The 15,778-nt window shown below is 43.9% G+C and overlaps 1 protein-coding gene across 1 annotated transcript; it reads right to left on the bottom strand.

Moving 5' to 3' along the window:
- Nucleotides 1-284: 284 nt before the first annotated feature.
- Nucleotides 285-15,401, bottom strand: LOC115642188 (WW domain-binding protein 2-like). Its single transcript, XM_030545674.1, has 7 exons — nucleotides 15,349-15,401; nucleotides 12,380-12,488; nucleotides 10,939-11,059; nucleotides 9,765-9,854; nucleotides 5,595-5,681; nucleotides 4,460-4,555; nucleotides 285-352 (listed from the first exon to the last, which is right to left on the bottom strand). The coding sequence occupies exons 1-7, from the start codon at nucleotides 15,399-15,401 to the stop codon at nucleotides 285-287; spliced, it is 624 nt and encodes a 207-aa protein (XP_030401534.1).
- Between the last annotated feature and the right edge of the window lie 377 nt (nucleotides 15,402-15,778).

The following is a 15,778-nucleotide window of genomic DNA, read 5'->3' as shown; positions in this document are numbered from 1 at the left end:
CCATCGAGATCATGGTGGCTGGCTGGCTGAGTTTTCGGGATATGGTTTGGGGTTGGAAAACAATGCACGAAGACAAGTGTGTGGGGGAAATCTGAGCTTTTACTGCTGCAGGAAGCACGATGAGATACAGGGTAGCAGAGCAGCTTGTCGGGGACTGAATCAGGCTTTGTCAGTGGAATTTTGCTTCATTGCCCTCACAGAACTGTCATGTTGTGGGGAGTCTAGGGAAAGGAGAAAGCAAGGGACAGAAAGGCTTTATGTCCATACATTTCTGGGCTGGCTCCTCAGTTCTGCCTGTCTGTCTGTTCTTGGGTTCTCAGGGCCCTGCAGTGGCAGCAGCCCTCTTGGCTCTCTGAGAAATGAGAGAAAAGTGGAGACAACATTATTATCCTTCACAATAGCTCCTATATACCATCTTGAAAAGTGCAGCTGGGCCTGCCTCACCTCAGAGGAGCCAAACAGCCCCACATCTGGGGTCTGTAAGGGGCCAGTGCTCTGCTCCAGCCTTTCTAGTGGGCTGAACCAGAACTCTACATCTGAACACCATCCTGAACTCCTGAGGAAGTTAGATCTGGTTTGGATCCAAACTGTACTGATCTGTCCCAATGGCAAAGAGAGATCGATTTTCAAGCACTGTGTGCCTGCCATGTACATTTGACCTGGGCTGAGCCAGGTGAATGGACCCCAGATATAGGCAATAGCCTGGGACAATTATACTGCTCACAGATATAGGCAATGGCATGCATCCCTCCTACTGTGCTGTCTGTAGTGAAGAATTATACTTTCTGGAATCAATGGCAGCATTTCACCAAGAGTGTTCCTTCCTGCCAGCCCTAGTAAAGATTCCTTTGATATTATTTACTGTTATTGGGCTTTTATATTAGGGCCTAAGACATCTCAGACTAGGCTCTCAAAAATCTCTTCTTTGTCCTTACAGCACCCAGCTCACTGGGGCCCTGAATCCAACTGGGCACTCTGGGCACTATTATAATACAAATAATGAATAAGAACAATGAATTGATAGTCAGTGAAACACTAGTAAACAATAGCTCAAAATTTGGGATACAGTTCAAGGATGTGAACCAGCTAATCAGAACTTCATAGGGCTGATCCCCTCCACAACATTTTGACATCTACCCTGCTCCAGTCTCTCATCCACAAAGTCATATCACACGAGTGGTCACCCAAATCACAAAGGATGGTACAACATTGGTGATATTATCGAGATGTCTGTCCCATTTCTGTGCATATGGTTAGTAACAAATAAGTAAACTGCTGTATTAAATATCAGTGGGAAAAGCGACTAGGAGGACGGTGGTTTCAATATATTTTAACATCTGAGTTAAATAAATGTAGAAAATCTCGCAAACATTTTCTGTAGCTGGAAAATAACTTATCAGAAGACTGGAGATGTCATCAGTTACAGTGAGCTAAAATGTAAAAATATATGTTAGCATTTTTTCAATGCATTTCTCTAACATATGTATATATTACTGTAGATCTTTTTCGTTATGTTTATTATATCTGTTTTGCTTATGATAGTGGCTGTGACACTGCATCCCATATTCTTCACAGTGATATTATTATGGCATAATTATAATGCATTTTATGCAAGATAAGTCATGTGAGATATCATTGGAAAGGTTATAATTTACTAAATATGATTATCCTATTTGTATGCATGTATTATTTTTGTATCTGAAGTTAGGAATATTGATTATATATTAGTATTACAAACACCTGGGGAATGCCCACTAGGCAGAATGCACTCAGAATGTACTCAGTCTAGATGGCTGGCTGGGAAGGGCCATTAGAGAAAACAATAGGCCTTAGAACAGTGGTTCTCAAACTTTTGTACTAGTGACCCCTTTCACATAGCAAGCCTCTGAGTGCGACCCCTCCTAATAAATTAAAAATATTTTTTAATATATTTAACACCATTACAAATGCTGGAGGCAGAGCGGGGTTTGGGGTGGAGGCTGACAGCTCACAATCCCACCATGTAATAACATCGTGACCTCCTGAGGGGTCCTGACCCCCAGTTTGAGAACCCCTGCCTTAGAAGAAGTTTATCTCCCACCAGGGGTGGGGTGTCTTCCTGAGAACACTGCAAGCAGCCTCTGACTCATGGCTGCTGTAAGACTACAAGTCATGTGACCAGGTCACCTGGTACTGGACTCCATATTGAAATACCAGTGTTTTTTCCACTGACTCATGTGGGAACTAAGCTTTGAGACAAAGGGTTCCTGCCATATGCAAAAGCTATTTAAGGCAGGGGAGTGACATCATCATGGTTCTTCACTGACTCCTGGCCCAAAGAGACTCCTGGAAACACCTGAGGAACAAAGACTGAACTGGGGGGAAGTGCTGGACCTAGGCAAGAGGGATTTTTAGTCTGTGAAAGGAACACCTGGTGTTTCTAAGCTGTAAGCAAGTGCAGCTGGCCCCTTAAGAATCTCTGCAGCCTGCTCAAATCATCATTTAGGGTGAGAATTTGCTACTGATATCCAGTCTCTTTAGTATATTAAGCTTAGCTTGCATGTTTTGTTTATTTGCTAGGTTATCTGCTTTGATTGGTTTGCTATCCCTTATAACAGTGGTGGGTAACCTGTGGCTCCTGTGCCACATGCAGCCTGTCAGGGTAATCTGTTGGTGGGCCGAGAAACAGTTTGTTTACGTTGACCATCTGCACGGCTGCCTGCAGTTCCCAGTGGCCACAGTTTGCTGTTCCCAGAGCTGCGAGCGGTTGTGCCTGCGGACGGTCAATGTAAACAAACTGTCTCGTGGCCTGCCAGCAGATTACCCTGATGGGCTGCATGCGGCCCACAGGCTGCAGGTTGCCCACTACTGCCTTATAATCACTTAAAATCTCTCTTTCGTAGTTAATACATTTATTTTTTCTTTGTCTAAAACCAGTGTGTGGGAGTCACAACTTGGGGCAGAAAACTGTTGCATATCCCTTCTCCACATTGAGGGAGGGGAGCGAATTTCATGAGCTTACACTGTACAGATCTCTAGGCAGCACAAGACGGTGTAATTTTTTACACTCTGCGGGTGGGGGAGGGGTGCACTGGAGCAGCTGAGCAGTTCCTTAGATGAAGCCTCCCCATGCAGAGCTGATCAGTGTCTGTGTGTTCTGCAACTGGGTGTGTCCCTACCTTTATGTGTGCCTGAGCCCAGGAGAGGGCTTGGCAGGCTGGTGGGTCAGAGGGGCTCAGTGGTACCCCAGTTTCAGGTGGCACCCTGGGGGGAACACGTCACAGTAGTCGCCTTTCTAAATCATGGAGAGCTACTGATGAAAAGCACTCGATAAGAACTAGGTTTTTATTATCTTTCTCTCAAATACATTAGGGCTTTTACAGTAATTCAAGGCAATGACTCCAGTTTCTTGATAGATGGGGAAAGTGAGGTTAAGGCCCAGGTCCTGCAAACACCTATGCATGTGCTTAACCTTAAGCATCTGAGTAAACACAGTTGTCCTCAAGTATAATACAGTAGTATGTAAGTAGTCCCCTTGCCCAGGCACTGCCTGTAGAACTCTGGCTAGTCATTCGAGGTACATGTACACTACATCCAGGAGGTGCGATTCCCAACTTGGGTAGATGTACATGTGCTAACTTTGATCGAACTAGCACAGGGCATCATAGGTAAGCTGCCTGAGGACAATCCCTTCTGAGATCCTAGGCATGCACTCAGGCAGTCAGCCTGAGCTACAGCCTGTCCTGCTGTGGCCACACCACTATTTTTAGCGCACTGACTCAATCAAAGCTAGCACATGTACATCTAGCAGAGCTGGGAATCACACCACTCACCTGCAGTGTAGATGTACCCTAAGGCTCTCATCATTCGAACACTTAGACATATGCTTCACTTTAAGTATGTGAATGAGCCTATTGGCTTCAATGGATTAGCGCATGTAGGATTGGGGCCTTAGTGGCTTGCTCAGCATTACACAGAGCAGTGCCTAATCCTCTCTGCATTGGTAACTCTGCACTGTCGTGTGGAGTGGAATATGAGCAGCTTTGTACTGACTGAGACTTCTGTGGTTGTAATAAGCTGCATCCCCTGGGGAACTGGGAGGTCTCCCCATTTGTCAGAGCTCTAGATGAGGTTCCAGCTAGGTCCTCTGAGTACCTGTGTACAGAGAACATCCATCCCAAACTCCTTCCACAACATGCATGTCATATTATTAACCATGCCATGGGTCTCAACCTCCCTCACTGGCATAGGAGAGTATTTGATGCAGAAGTCACAGGGAGGATTCCCCCTGAATCTTAGTTCTTGCAGCTTGTGGGGGCAGGTGTGTGAAGAAGGCTGCTGAGGTGTTTCAGCCAGCCCTGCAGTCATGGATCCCGCTGGGAGGAGCAAAGCCCTATCTAGCCTAGGGAAATGGAATCAGGAAAGCCAGCAAGGTGATTTACAGCTGTGTGACACCCTGTGTGCCCTTGTGCTGACTTACCTCTTGGGCTTGTGGACTCCACTTCAGAGTAGGGTGGAGGTAACTCTGGTGGGCCAGGATAGGGGGGTGGCCAATATGGAAGTGTGCTGAGCGAACCTGTCCAGGGAGAACAGAAACCTTTCAGCATCTCAGGTGTGAACAGAGATCCCACCTTAGTGAAGCCTTCGCCCAGCACCCTCTTTCAGTCTAGTACTGACATGCTACTTGTTCTGGGCCATAACATGTGAGTGCCTGAGCTGAACAGCCCAAATGGAACTCTTTCTCTCTCACATTCTTTGTTTTCTATTCCTTACTGATTTCCAGGCTCCAGAGGAGTTCCTCGGTGAAGATCTAGCTGATCCCGGGAAATAGCTCTGAAGGAAAAACTGAGCTACCCCAAGGCAGTTTCACCAAATGACTATGGAATAGAAGTTCCTCTACTGGTGCTGGGGCTCCAATAATGCACTTTATTACTGCTCCGAGGTCCCAGTTCTGAGGGGTGCTGAGGTACTGTAAGTCTCTGAGTGCTTTCAACTCCCATAGACTCCAATGGGAATTGAGTGCTCAGCATCTTGCAGGTCTGGGCCCTAATTATGAGTCATTGATTACAACAGATATGTAACAGATTTAGTCATGTTGCTTAATGTGCTACTGGAAGGTGCTCAGATTCTACAATGATGAGTGTACTATGAGAACCTGCACAGAACAGAACAGAAGAGAACATGGACCAACTTTAACAAACATTAAGGGTAGACTGCTGATCACTGAGAGCAATGGGAGTGGCAAAAGCTCATCGTAGGAAGGAAGTTAACCCTACAATGGCTCAGGATTCGTGTCAGGAAAGGATGGGCCCACCGGACTGGGTGGGGAAGCCCAAGTGTGAATGAAGATGGTAACTGAGCTCTTCTCTCATCTGAGAAAGGCTGAGTCCTTCGCACTACCAGGGATACTGCTAGTGGAGCACAGTGTGGGGTAACCCAGGAATGAAAGACCCTGGATATAGAAGGCCTGATCCAAAGCCTTTGAAGTCAATTGAAAGATTTTGACTGACTTCTATGAGCATTGGATGGGCCCATGATTCTCTCCTCCCTCAGACTCCAGCTGGAAGTTTGGAGGACATTTCATGTAACCAGGGAGAAAATGTTTCAATGCTTACGGGGAACCCGAGGTGCTGTTGGGTGGGCATAAGTGTAGATGGAGGCTGTTGGATAGTCCTGAAGATTAGCAGCCTCTCTTAATGTATCTGTATATTTAACAAGCAGAAAGAAAATCATGTTAGTAAAAATAAATTCTTTGAGTGTGTCTAGTACCTGTCATCTGTGAGTCTCACAGTGCTTTGCAAGTACAAATCTAGCTGTTGGAAGGATTTACAAGGCAGTAATCCCCATGATACCAAGGCACTGAATCTTCTCAGCCACTGAGAGCAGGAGTTGGACTGAGCCAGGATGCTGTACCGACACTCCTCTAGTGGCTCTAACCGATTCTGCAGAAATTAAATTTTCACTTAAAAGGTAATTACATTTTCTAGACATCCTCGTTTTGAAGACAACCTTTTGAACAGGAGCCAGTTCAGTGGTGCCCCCCTGAATCTGCATGCAGCCTGAAACAATACCTTTGTCCCCCGGCATCTTACTACGTTATTGACTCTGAAGCTCAATAACAGTGATGGCAACATTATTAACTATTGCACCACTGAGCCTGTGTGCAGAAACATCCAGCTACTTTAGAACTGGTGGCAGAGTGTGGAGGACTAATTTTCCTATGAATTAAACTAAGAAACAGAGAGGGGAAGTCAGTGATAGGGAAGACACTAGAACCCAAGGAGTCCAGATTCTAACCAGGCAAAAATTAAACACTTTTAATTAAACATACTGACAAACTACACAGGTGAATTCTATCTGCACCAAAGCAGCGTCAGGCAGGAGAATATGAGGTGGAAAATGTATGGCGTAGATCAGTGCTAGGAAGAGATTCCTTGTATTAAGGACTGGTGCTAGAGCTCTGGAAAAAAAATCTGAGTTGCTCAGGCCTGGTCTACACTTAAAAAATCAGGTTGACATAGCTGCGTTGGATAGAGGCATGAAGAAATAACAGCCCTGACCGCCATAGCTATGCCAACCTAACCCCACTGTGTAGACACAGCTGTGTCACCAGATGAATGCTTCCATCAACATAGCTACTGTCATTCAAGGAGGTGGTGTCCCTATACTGATGGAATATCTCCTTCTGTTGACATAGGCTGCATCTACACTACAGGGTTATGTCAGCACAGCTGCAGCAACATAGCTATGCTGGTATAGTTTCTGTAGTGTAGACATACCCTCAGTAAAAAAAACAGGAGTACTTGTGGCACCTTAGAGACTAACAAATTTAGTCACCCTCAGTGTTTTCCAGTAAGCAATCCTGATAGAATTACAGACCGTCTCCCTGCTAGTGCAGCACTGTCGCCAACTGATAAAATTGCTAGTATTATGTCAGTCTAGTTTCCACCACATCTGTTGGGAGGTGTAACAGGGTGGCTTGCCCCTTAAGGGCTGGAGGGCCTGGAGCTAACCAATCCTGATTACTGAAGAGGTACACCTGGATTGGATCAGGTAGTTCCCTAAAAGGAGCAGCAAGTGGCTGTAGTGAAGTGGGAAACTGCAGGAAACAATGCAGGTTCCTTCAGGGAAGATTTTGGTACCAGGGGGTTTGAAAGCCAGAGCTAGAAACCTGAGACTCCAGCCTGATAGTAGCCTATCATAAACAAGTAAGGCACCAGCAGGAAGGCCTGGGACTGGGAGTAGGGTGAATAGGCCTGGGGTTTACCCATGAAGGCTACAGGCAGGAAAAGCCTGGGAGGGTAAAACTGATTAACTAGGTTTTGGGATGTTGATTTTCATTTTGGGGTACAATTTCTGTGAATAAACTGGTACCCTTGAGAAGGGGTGGTGTGAATGGCTAAGAAAAGCTTGTGTGGAGTCTAAGAAACCCTTTGAGGGACATGTTGTTAGCATGGTACTGTAGAGATACTTCTTGCCATGGGAGGGTGCATGGGAGATGACTGACCCTGACTTATTCCTCACGCTAACAGGTCCTTTGGGGTCAGAAAGTTTTTCCTGATAACATAAATTTTACCTGACTTAATGTTGTCGTATCCCATAAGTACTAGCTATACTCAGCTGTTTGCTCTAGTTCTGGCCCCTACTTTATCATGCTAACTAGTTCCTCCTCTGTGGGTGTCTACACGCCTCAGATATCTGGGGATAGAGAGCCATATATTTCATGCTTAGCCAAGGGTTTCAACAGCTGTTAGACAAATTCCTAATTGTCTCATCTGCAGGTATGGTCATTATGTAGTAATTACTGTCATGTAAATTACAGGATCCTAAATACCAAGAACCAGATCCACAAAGGTATTTAGGCTCCTCACTTCCCTTGAAATCAGTGTTGTGGGCATGTTGGTCCCAGGATATTAGAGAGACAAGATGAGTGAGGTATGGTAGAACCTCAGAGTTATGAACACCTCAAGAATGGAGGTTGTTTGTAACTCTGAACAAAATGTTATGTTTCTTTCAAAAGTTTACAACTGAACATTGATTTAATACAGCTTTTAAACTTTACTATGCAGAAGAAAAATGCTGCTTTCCCTTTTTTTTTTTTAGTAGTTTACATTTAACACTATACTGTATTTGCATGTTTGGGGAGGGTGGGGGGTTGGTCTCTGCTGCTGCCTATTGCGTGCAGTACTTCTGGTTCCAAATGAGGTGTGTGGTTGTCTGGTCAGTTGGTAACTCTGGTGTTCGTAACTCTGAGGTTCTACTGTAATATCTTTTGTTGGACCAACTACTGCTGGTGAAAGAAACAAGCTTTCAAGCTTACACAAGGCTCTGGGCTCTGTGAAGAAGGGAAGGAGCTCTGCACAAGTCAAAAGCTTGTATCTTTCACCAACAGAAATTGGCCTAACAAAAGGTATTACCTCACCCTCCTTGTCTCTGTTGAAATTGGTGGAAGCTAGGAGCCTAAATGTGTGTGTGGATCTGGGCCCAACTTCATGCAGGAGCTTGGGAAATACAGCCAACATGCCAGTCAACTCTTGGAGTGTTAATTATCTTGATGGATAGTCTATACAACCTCTGTGAAACTTCATCACCTGCCTGACCAGTCCTACCATCTGCACCCATGGAAAGATAATGGGTTTCCTGAAACTTGCATCATACCATAAACAAAACCAAAGATGGAGCATAAGATATAACTAAGGGTGGGAAACTTCAAGATGCCTAAGGGAGTTAGGCATCTTTTGGATATTTAGACTAGGAAATGGGGTAAAAGGGTGCTGTGTCTGTTCAGAACAGGAACATCACCCGTAACAAATCTGACCACAAGGTGTGAGAAGCAAAACAGAAGGAATCTTTAGGGCTCCACACCGCAAAAGTCAGAAAAAAGATGGTAGCAGCACTTCCCCCTGTTCTTTGCAAGAGGCAAAAGAAACTGAGTACAGGAGATGAAGAGAGGGACCCTGAGTGTGTATGGCAGTTGGGTTCAGGCTCTGGGTTGATCAATATCCCTGAGCACAGTGAGTGAGTGCTGATGCTTGGCATGTGGCTTGTTGGTTCCACAATTGTCTCTTCCTGGCTGTTTCACATGTGGGATAGGATCTGTGGTTGTGAAGGAAGAAGAGAGGGTTATTCACTTGGGATGATAATGCCCTACTTTAATGGTGCTGGGAGAATAAAGTTATCAATATATGTGAGACACTCAAGCCCAGACCCTCAAAGGTCTTAAGATACCTAACGCCCACTGATTTTCTAAAGACCCTTATTAGTGTTGAGAGTCAGACTCCACAGCTGTTATAATAGTAATGAAGGTGATCAGATAGAAACTGTGAAAAATCAGGACAGGGGGTGGGGGGTAATAGGCACCTACATAAGAAAAAGCCCCAAATATTGGGACTGTCCCTATAAAATCAGGACATCTGGTCACCCTAATAGTAACATAATCATTAACACAACTCTTTATGTTTGTGTAGGGCATAAGAGACACAAGGCCTGTACCAGCCCACACTGATCAATCATTTGGCTTTTATATTGCATCCTTTTGTCTGTACTGCCCTTATAGGGCCCAGTTGTGGTGACCTTGTTCTGATTTAGAAGCATACTGCTCCACAAGTAATTTTATTAACTTCAGTAGGACTGCTGTTGCAGTAAAGTACCATATAATGAAAGGACAGGTATCTGGATCTGGCGTGTACATTGTAAGCCCTTTGGAGCTGGGACCTTGCCTTCCAATATGTGTATAAAACAACCACCAGACTTTTGGCATTATGCAGAACCATCAAGAGCCTCACCTGCTGAAGACAGGGTTTTGATCATATTCAGGCAATCAGTGGCTTCATACAGGAAGATGAATTTGAAGGTGAGAACACCTTGACTGGAAGCTAAGTGGGTGAGATTATAGTGAGCCCATGAGTCAAGTCACCTAATGTTCCTTCACCAGAGACTTTTCCTCTTTCTTCAGTTTGCTCTATTGTCCCTGTTTCCTCATCTCTTCGAACTGTTATTTTTCCTACTCCCATGATCTTCCCTCCCACAGTTCCATGGTTCTTTTCCCTGTCATTATGGTGACATGAATACAACACAGAAACTACACCTGTGAGGCAATCCTTGGACTGCCCTCAAATGACCCTGATGAAAGGGAGTGGTCACTCTTATATCATGTCTGTTCTTTTAGTGCTACACGCAATAATCCTTTGCAGTTCTCCTCTCAGGATCTCAAAGCACTTTACAATCACCAAGTTTTTCAGCTAGACTGTGGAATAGATATTATTACCCTCTGGGCGGAGCTGAGGCACAGAAGCGACCAATGTGACACAGTGAGTAGGTGGTAGAGTTGGGGATAGAACACAGGATTCCTGAGTCCAATCACCTTCTGTAAGTAGTTACTTGAGCCCAGATCCTCAGTGGTATTTAGGCACCTAACTCCCATAGAAACCAATGGGCACCTAAATAACTCTAAGGAACTGATAATGTGCGGAAAACCCGTGACACACAGTTAGCCAGATAAATTCATCTGGGATAAATATCCTCTGAAGATATTTTTTTGAGGGATGCAGGTGTGTGTGAGCAATGTATTTTCTATCCTAATGGAAAATGGTGGCTGGTTAATCCAAGATGTATGGACATCCTGGGTTTTATTCCAGCCCTCGCTTCCTATTTCTAGGGAAGGGCCTCCATTGCCCTCAGCTGAGCGCAAGGGAGTTGGGTTCAGATCCCCTGGAAACCAGATGTAATCATGGTTTTAGATTTGTGATGAATAATCCATGCCCTGTCTAAAGTGATCATCAAAATGATAGCGGGATATGGCCTTCTCCTGGTCAATACACCTGCATGTGGACCTTTCTACGCCACACAGGCAATATCTGCTAATATTAATCTGCTTCTCCTCATTGAGTAAGTGTGACAGGAGACACAATGACGCGTGGCAGCAGTAGGGTCCTGGGTATGGTAAGGTACAACACATACTAATAGTCCCTTTGATATATTGCTGTCTGGAGCTCAGCTCCTCCCCTATCATACAGTCCCCCAGGAGCTGAAGTGGAAAGCGGATGGTCGTGGAGCCCTTGTCCTTGTGCTGGAATATCATCTAGGGAAACAGAGACAATAACAGGTTCAGGAAGAGTATTGCTTTTAGCTTTGTTGCTTATTTGGGGAGTGGGATCAGAAAGGGAAGGGAGAGATCTAGGGATATGTCAGTGCTGGAGATGATAAGCAAGATGCAGCTAAGCAGCTGACACCAATGCAAACCTGTGATCCCTCTGCTCTACTAACTATACTGGATCCCTCTGCAAGTTCTAGAGCTTCATGCTAATCTTCATGGCAATCAGTGGGCTTTGCCTACCGTCTCAGGGATCACCTCTTTCCCTGTCAACAGTAGTTACTACAATAGCTTTGCTCACTGGCAAACATGGAATTGTCCATGAAACAAGCAAGAGTCATGGAACTGTGACATGGAAATTTCTCAGCTGCTGACCCACTACTGCTGAATCCCTTCCCTGAGATTACAAGATCCATCAATCTCACCATTGCCAGAGGAAATGGAAAATCCATCACTTTGCAACAACATGTGCATGATGATACCTACCCTCTGGAAATAATATAGTCTAAGATGTGGGCAGAAAGGAGAGCAACATTAGGGTGTAGCAGTATGTTGTGTTTTGCCTTGACAACCATACGTTCAGTAGGAATGACTTTATCCTCTCTCCTGAAGACTTTCTTTTTATGTTTAGTGTGTATGTCGCCTCTGTAACAAGCTGCATCTGAACTTAATGCAAAATGGCAGCTGCCTCCAGAGAACTTAAAGGTACAGCACATAGAGCAAAATCATAGCTGTTGTTTCATGTACTGCATGCTGGGTAAAAACATGAAAGAGTTGTTTTATTAGGCCTGATTTACGCTAGCTGGGTTTTACCAGTATAGTTAAACCAGCAAACCCCCCCTAAAATAGATGCAATTATAGAAGTACTTGTACCAGGATAGTGTATGCTGTTTCCCCTAACTGGCAAAACTGATACCGGTATAATGACTTTTGTATTGCTGTAATTGTCTAAACTAGAGCTCTTACCAGTGTAGTTATGATAGTTTTTGCTAGCATATCCCTAAATAATGTGCTGGCAACATTTTCTCATGTAAACTTGCCCTTATTAAACTAAACTGGTTCTTTATTAAAGCAGTAATTTACAGAGCTGCTGAACTGCAGATTAACAGTCTATCCACATGAAAACAATCCATGCTCCTCCCTTCAGCTGCTATGCAGTTTGCTAAAGCAGTGATGTTGTGTTGTGACACCCCATATTAATTTCCTGTTTGTGTGGCTGGCTTATGGCTTTTGTAGTTTGCCAGGTATTCAGATGCAACATCGTTTGGCATGATGTAAATAATTAGATTTAAAAGTCTGGATCCTTACTTTGTACTGTGTGAGATACAGAATCCCTTTCTTTGCCCCTTGGAGCTCCTCAGGGAAGTTTGGCATCTCGTCCAGCACTAGCAGTATGTTACTGAAATGAGCTAGAACCCTGGAAATGAAACCCTCAGATATATTACTCCACAAAGAAACACACAGCAGGAAAAACACAGAAATGGTATGCTTAGGCCTTTCCCTTTGCATATCACCTTTTATGAATGTTTGCTGAGAAGGGGCCCGATCCCATGAGATGCTGAGTAACTGCGACAAGTTGTTGAGTGCCTCTCAAGTCCCACTGATAAAGCTCACTCAGTACCTCATAGGATCAGGTCCAAAGAGAGGAAGTGAGGATTGCTGCACTGGTTCCCTGTGGTCTATGCTTGTGTACACTAGAGAATGGAACTCTTGGTAAATGAAGCAATTAAGGTTGCCAAACGATTAAAAAAATTAATTGTGGTTAATCATGTGATTAAATAAATGGTATTCTATTGTTTAAATATTTTTGGATGTTTTCCACATTTTCAAATATATTGATTTCAATTACAACACAATACAAAGAGCAGGGGCGGTTCTAGACATTTTGCCACCCCAAGCACAGCAGCATGCCACGGGGGGCACTATGCCAGCCACTGGGAGGGTGGCAGGCAGCTCTGGTGGACCTCCCATAGGCGTACCTGCGGAGGGTCCGCTGGTCCCGCGGTCTGCTGGCCCCGCGGTTTTGGTAGATGTCCCACAGGCGTGCCTGCAGGAGGTCTACCGGAGCTGTGGGACCAGTGGACCCTCCGCAAGCACACCTGCTGGAGGTCCACCGGAGCCGCCTGCCGCCCTCCCAGCGGCTGGCATAGCGCCCACCATGGCATGCCGCCCCAAGCACGTGCTTGGCGTGCTGGGGCCTGGAGCTGCCCCTGACAAAGAGTATATTGCTCACTTTATATTTTTTATTACAAATATTCACACTGTAGAACAAGAAATAGTATTTTTTAATTCATCTAATACAACTACTTGTATTAGAATCTCTTTATCATCAAAGCTAAACTTATAAATGTAGAATTCTATACAAAAACCCCTGTTTTAGTTTTGAATGCAATCAGTCCTACTTCTTGTTCAGCCAGACGCTCAGAGAAACACGTTTGTTTACATTTGCAGAAGATAATGCTACCTGCTTCTTGTTTACAATATCACCTGAAAGTGAGAACAGGTGTTTGCATGGCACTATTGTAGCTGCTGTTGCAAAATATTTACATACCAGATGCGCAAAAGATTTATGTCCCTTCATGCTTCAACCACCATTAAAGAGGACATGGGTCCATGCTGATGATGGCTTCTGCTCAATAACTATCCAAATCAGTGTGGACTGACGCATGTTCATTTTCATCATCTGAATCAGATACCACCAGCAGAAGGTTGATTTTTCTTTTTTGGTGGTTTGGATTCAGTAGTTTCCACATCAGAGTATTGCTCTTCCAAGACTTCTGAAAGCATTCTCCATACCTCATCCCTCTCAGATTTTGGAAGGCACTTCAGATTCTTAAATCTTGGGTCAAGTGCTGTCGCTATCTTTAGAAATTTCACATTGGTATCTTCTTTGCATTTTGTCAAGTTTGCAGTGAAAGAGTTCTTAAAACGAACAACGTGCTGGGTCATCATCTGAGACTACTATAACATGAAATATATGGCAGAATGTGGGTAAAACAAAGCAGGAGACATACTGTTCTCCCCCAGGGAGTTCAGTCACAAATTTAATTAACAACATGTTGTTGTTTTTTTAACGAGCATGTCCTCTGGAATGATGGCTGAAGCAAGAAAAGGCATATGAATCTTTCACGCATCTGGCAAGCAAATATCTTGTGACTCCAGCTACAACAATGCCATGAGAATGCCTGTTCTCACTTTCAAGTGACATCGTACTTAAGAAGTGGGCAGCATTATCTCCCATAAATGTAAACAAAGTTGTTTCTCTTAGCTATTGGCTGAACAAGCAGTAAGACTGAGTGGATTTGTAGGCTGTAAAGTTTTACATTGTTTGTTTTTGAGTGCACTTATGTAACAAAAAACTACATTTGTGAGTTGCACTTTCATGATAAAGAGATTGCACTACAGTACTTGTATGAGGGGAATTGAGAAACTATTTTTGTTTTTTACTGCAAATATTTGTAATATAAAGTGAGCTCTGTATACTTTGTATTCTGTTATAATTGAAATTGATATATTTGAAAATGTAGAAGAACATCCAAAAATATTCAATAAATTTCAATTGGTATTCTATTGTTTAACAGTGCAATTAATTTTGAGTTAATTGTGAGTTAACTGTGATTAAGCAACAGCCCTAGAAGCAATTGGATAGTGTCAGTGTAAGTGCTGACAATGCAGTACATCCATGTTAGTTATGCTATTTCAGACTAGAAATATGCACTGATGACAAACACATGAGAACTATGTAAGCACTAGCTAGAAGATCTGATCCCACAAACCCTCCTTGTGCAGAACCCCATTAGAGTCGACAGAAGTTTTGCACAGGATTAGGCCCAACATTTCTAGGCTTATTTAATGCTATTGTTTTATGATATAAATACATACTGCCTAATCTTTTCTGATTATTTTCTTTATATTGTTTGCAAAGCTCTCTGAGATCCCACGGGAGGAAGTTTTGCTAGAAAATTGACTTTATCAGCATAATTATTACAATGAAAGGGATCAATTAAGCAGCTTTTATTTTAAAATATTAGCAATTCTATTCAGCACCTGATCCTCACACAAAATATTAATCTGATCTGTCATGCTCTATATGTTTCAGAGAGGGAATTAATTTCCAGAACATAGATGGTTGCCTAAAGCAGATATTTAAGGCATCTAAGTGGGGACTTTGTCAAGTTCTGAAACCTGTAGTTAGCAGCTCATCGGACCCCTCCTGCGGGTTTGTTGCTAAAGTTGCACACACCAACCCCACTTACAACAAAATTTGCTTGTTTTACCTTTCCTCAGAGTTGCTGGTTGTCCTGGAGAATTGGTACCTGGTCACTTCCATTCCCTATCACTGAAAGGTGCTCTGCCTCTTGACTACAGTGCCACACGCTCCCTAGGAGTGCTGGAGGCAGTGAAATGACTGTGTGAGTGGTCAGCAGCTCTTTGTGATGGCAATAGATGAGGTAACACAACAAAGGCATCTAACACAGCAGGAGCCTTGAAATATACAAGGGCTTTGGTCTCCATAGTCCACTATTTCTCCTGGTGAGACTAGTGCAGACATAAGCACATTGAGCCCCCAAAGTATGTGCAGGGACTCGCACACATTACTGGGAGTTCCATCTCAGACCCATCAGCCCCTTAGCAACACACTGTGAATCTGATTTTCATTTAATGGATTCTGGTTTTGTAATTAATTCTACAAGCTGTGTAGCCTTT

The sequence above is a fragment of the Gopherus evgoodei genome, unplaced genomic scaffold (assembly GCF_007399415.2).
Source record: "Gopherus evgoodei ecotype Sinaloan lineage unplaced genomic scaffold, rGopEvg1_v1.p scaffold_38_arrow_ctg1, whole genome shotgun sequence".
Classification (NCBI taxonomy): Eukaryota; Metazoa; Chordata; order Testudines; family Testudinidae; genus Gopherus; species Gopherus evgoodei.
This window is presented reverse-complemented; position numbering and strand designations above follow the sequence as displayed.